This window comes from Micromys minutus, assembly GCF_963924665.1.
Source record: "Micromys minutus genome assembly, chromosome: 2".
Classification (NCBI taxonomy): domain Eukaryota; kingdom Metazoa; phylum Chordata; class Mammalia; order Rodentia; family Muridae; genus Micromys; species Micromys minutus.
Window position 1 is genome coordinate 34,353,396 of NC_137971.1, and position 4,536 is coordinate 34,357,931.

Genomic DNA, 4,536 nt, shown 5'->3' on the forward strand with positions numbered 1-4,536 from the left:
TTTTTTTTTCCGGACAGGGTTTTTTTCTGTGTACATAAAAAGATTTTAGATGGTATGAAATAGGGGCTGGAGAGATGGTTTAACAATCAAGAATGCTTGCTATTTTCCCAGGGGACCTGAATTAAGATCCCAGCACTGACAACCACAGACAGCACCAGGTCCAGGACATCTAACACCCTTTTCTGAACTCTGCAGACTAGCAGGCACACATGAACGTGTACACACACACACACACACACACACACTTTTAGAAAAGCAAAAAAAAAAAAAAAAAAGAGCTATAAATATTGCTTGTTTGATGGTCTGGTAGCAAGTGCACCCCGTGGGTCTTGCCTCTCTTTGAGCAAATTCTCTCATCACATTCTTTCTGCTAAAGAAGTGGAGAATTGCTCTTTCTCTTCCGGTCCCAGGCGCTGCGGGAGCCGCGGGTTACCGTGCAGACATGGCCAAGTCCAAGAACCACACCACCCACAACCAGTCCCGCAAATGGCACAGGAATGGCATCAAGAAACCCCGGTCACAAAGATACGAATCTCTTAAGGGGGTTGATCCCAAGTTCCTGAGGAACATGCATTTTGCCAAGAAGCACAACAAGAAAGGTCTGAAGAAGATGCAGGCCAACAATGCAAAGGCAGTGAGTGCACGCGCAGAGGCCATCAAGGCCCTTGTGAAGCCTGAGGCCATCAAGCCCAAGATGCCAAAGGGCCCCAGCCGCAAACTCAGCCGTTTGGCTTTCATCGCTCACCCCAAGCTTGGGAAGAAGATTCGAAGCTACATGGCCAAGGGTCGTAGGCTCTGCCAACCAAAGCCCAAGGTTCAAACCAAGGCAGAGGCCAAAGCTCCAGCTCAGGCCCAGGCTTCGGCTCCAGCTCAGGCTCCCAAAGGTGCCCAGGCCCCTGTGAAGGCTCCGTAGAAAAGGCCCCTGCCAAAGTGAAGACAGACGGACAGACTGCCGTGACACGCCCACCTACACACTATTGCAGATGACCAGTGTCCTATGCTGTTTTTACAGATAAACTTGAAACAAGAAAAAAAAAAAAAAAAAAAGAAGTGGAGAATTGATCAGCTGACTATTGTCCTCGGCTCTTTAACCAGTGATCCGATCTGAGCCAAATCTTCTCGTAGATTTTTTTTCCCCTACTGAAAGCTGTCTTCCCTCTTTGGTGAGAGTCGTATGACTGTGTGCGTGTCTGCAGGCAGCATGGCCTCCATCATACAGAGAAACCCGAAAGCCTGAGAAATGAAGAGCTCTGGTGGTACAGTTCCAGTTGAGCTCTGACAGGACAACGGGCAACGCCAGGACTTTCCACAGACTCCTCTTTTCTCCTGAGATCCTGACAGCGGCTCTGTGGTATGCAAATGCAAGAATTTTGACTGACAGCTTACAGTCGGTTGGCACTGGCAATGAGAGGACCACCAGGGCAGCGCAGACGATTTTGAAGAACTTCATTAATATTAATAGACATTAAAGCATGTGAATGATATGCCTTACAGCAATTAATTAGTAATTCATTAACTAACTAATTGAATTTGCCATACTAAGACTTCAACCAAAGGCCTTACAAATCTAGGCAAGTGATCTATCACTGACCTTTTCCTGGCCAGTAGTTAAGGTCTGGCCAGATATCTGGCGCTCTCTCTCCTCTCTCTCTCTCTCTCTCTCTCTCTCTCTCTCTCTCTCTCTCTCTCTTTTAAATTCCTTACTTCTATTTTTTATGTATAGGTGTTTAGCCTAAGTGTATATACATCACATGTGTGCCTGCTGCCTACAGAGGCCAGAGGTGGGTGTCAGATTGTCTGGAAATGGAGATACAGGCAGTTGTGAGCTACCATGTGGGTGCTGGGAATGGAACCCGGGTCCTCAGAAAGAGCAGCCAGAGCTCTTTAACCATTCACCATTTCTCCTCCCCCAATCATGCCCATTTCGATTCTTCCATTTTGAGAGTCTTGATACGTTGCCCAGGTTGCTCTTGAACTCCCTGGACAGACCACGATGAGCTGAAACTTGCACTGATCCACATGCATTATCCTCCTACAGAGATGAGGCTGGAGGTGAGAGTCATCACACCCAGCTACCCAAAACAATGAGCAGGAGGGAAAGAAACACCTTCAACCTGGAGTCAGTAAACATGACTCATTCATTTACTTGAGGCTCTGGTGACTAGGGCACAGGCCAAAGACATGGGGCAAGGGAGAAGACAAGAAACATTAAGGACATGGTAAAGGGGCTCATTACCCAAGGGTCTGCTGAAGGTTGTCCCCTAGCTTAGAGTCAATAATTTCTTTAAAAAAAAAGCAACTAGGAAGATTTGCTCTGAAGGTTGCTCACACAGCAGCAGACTTCCTTTTAGAGGGAGCCTTCCAAACAGGGATACATTCAAATAGCAACAAACCCAGCTTACAGCCCGATGCCCTTCCATTTTCTGGAAATGAGGCTATAAACTTTTGTTTATACTAAAAACATCTTAGCTTTCTCAACCGCCTCTGAGACCTAGGGTTTTACCTTATCAGCTTTATCGGCTGTAATCCTGCCTAGGGCCTCTCAGAGCCCCTCATATGATCTCATTAAGTTCCTCAGCAAGCCTTTGAGATGCAGCTTCAGAAGCTACCCAAACCCTGTGGAAAGATATGTCTGGAGAACCTTCTCCTGAGACACCCACACCCACATGCCCTTGTGCAATTGGTCTCTGGGCATCTCCTGTACATTCCTGTGTTTGAATCTGTGTTCGGACCTCTTCTTACTACACAGCTCCAACGCTGCCTTATACTAGCTGGCCTGGCATGCTTTCTGTTTGTCTGTTTGTCACATTTATTTCTTTATTGAGGGGGTCAGGGTGCATAGCACTGATGTTGGGGGTAGAGGACATGCGGCTGTTTTTCTCTTCTAGCCACTGTGTGGCTTCTGGAGATTGAATGCAGGTCCGGTAGGCTTGGCAGCAAGTCTCTACCAGCGGAGACATCAGGTGGCCCTGCTCCTGATGCGTGACCTTTCCTGAGCCTGGAGGCCTCTACAAGGAACTCCTCAGGCTGCTAGAGACACAGAGCAGGGGTGTGTCTCCAGCTCCTGCCCCACTGCTGCTGACACGGTCTCCCGTGTTTTTTGTGAGACAGATTCCAGGGGTCTGACCTCAGGAGCCAAAGCCAGTTCCCTTAGTGATATACTCAGGTATGTCCCTTTGATCTTACTGAAGCTGAACTTGGGCTCCATCGCAAGAGTGACCAAGGTGCCGTGATCCTGAGGGAGGTTACATAAGCAAAGGGGAAACTGAGGCAAACTCTATTGTGACTAGAGGCTGAAGCACCCGAAGAACTGTAATTAGGAAAACATCACCTAGTTGCTCAAATAGCAGAAAAGTAGGTTATCCCAAGCCAGTTGGGACCAGCGTGGCTGACCCAAGCCACCAGCAATGTGCCGTGTGCTTTGCAAACTTGGTCATTCCCATCATGCATGTGATGCCAGCACATAGTCAAGGATCCCATGTAAGATCAGAAAGGAGAATAAGCCCTATCATTTTACCCCATCTGGGAATTTCCTCCTGTCCGAGTTTGCTGCTCGGTTACCGTATTAGCTGGCTTTATTTGGTTTACACTTCCAGAGTACTGTCCGTCATGAGAGGAGGCAGGACAGGAACTCAAGGAACCTGGAGGCGGGAACTGAAGGATGCAGAGCCACACAGCTTCTAGATCTTTCCATGCTCACATTTGCTTGTCTTTTATCTCCCAGGACCACCTGTCCAGAGGTGGGACCACGCATGGAGGGCTGGGTCCTCCCACATCAATCATTAATCAAGAAAATGCCTCCTAGACATGTTCACAGGTCAATCTGAGGGAGGTGAAGCCTTGATTAAGGTTCACTCCTCCTAGGTGACTCCAGTTTGTGTCAAGTTGAAAAAAACTAACCAACTTCAACTGAGGAATAATCCTCCCACCAAAAGGTTAGCCCATAAAATGAGCTCTCCGACCCCTCCAGGGTGGGGCTTTTTGCAAACTCCACACCCCTCCCTGAAGGCTTTTAGTTATTGTCGTTTTGAGGCAAGGTCTCACTGTGTAGTCCTGTCTGGCTTGGACACTGGTCATCTCCCCACTTCCCCCCAGAGACTCCCGAGTCCTGAGACCGTACACTTGTGCTCTAAGGCAACGTTGCTCCCAATTCCTCAGTGTGGTCTCTGAAGTCTTTTCTTTGCTGGTGGAAGAACCTGAGAACACGCCGAGTAGCAGGTTTAATCTGGTCTTTGCTCTGAGATTTCCCTGGCAACAGACAACAGTCCCCCCTGTAGGAGCTATGATAACCAACTGAACAAGAGGGAGTAACCCCAGCAATATTGATGGGGAGGTGGGTGCTATGTTAATGACCTCATGGTCTGTACTTTGAATATCCCTCTTTCCTGCCTTATTTGCCTATTCCCATTTTCAGTGTTTTTCATTTCATTCATTCATTCATTCATTTATAGTTATGTTTTTCTGACACAGGGTTTCTCTGTGTAGCCCTTGCTATCCTAGAACTCACAATGTAGAGCAGGCTGACCCCCGAACTCA

At 47.9% G+C, this 4,536-nt stretch overlaps 1 protein-coding gene across 1 annotated transcript; it reads left to right on the plus strand.

Moving 5' to 3' along the window:
- The first annotated feature begins 405 nt into the window (after positions 1-405).
- LOC308417883 (large ribosomal subunit protein eL29-like) lies at positions 406-1,029 on the plus strand. The gene has a single exon (XM_080913188.1). The coding sequence runs from the start codon at positions 443-445 to the stop codon at positions 911-913; it is 471 nt and encodes a 156-aa protein (XP_080769314.1). The 5' UTR covers positions 406-442; the 3' UTR covers positions 914-1,029.
- The last annotated feature ends 3,507 nt before the right edge of the window (positions 1,030-4,536 follow it).

Coding starts and splice junctions, on each gene's coding strand:
- LOC308417883 (XM_080913188.1), top strand. CDS start 443: ATGGCCAAGTCCAAGAACCACACCACCCACAACCAGTCCCGCAAATGG.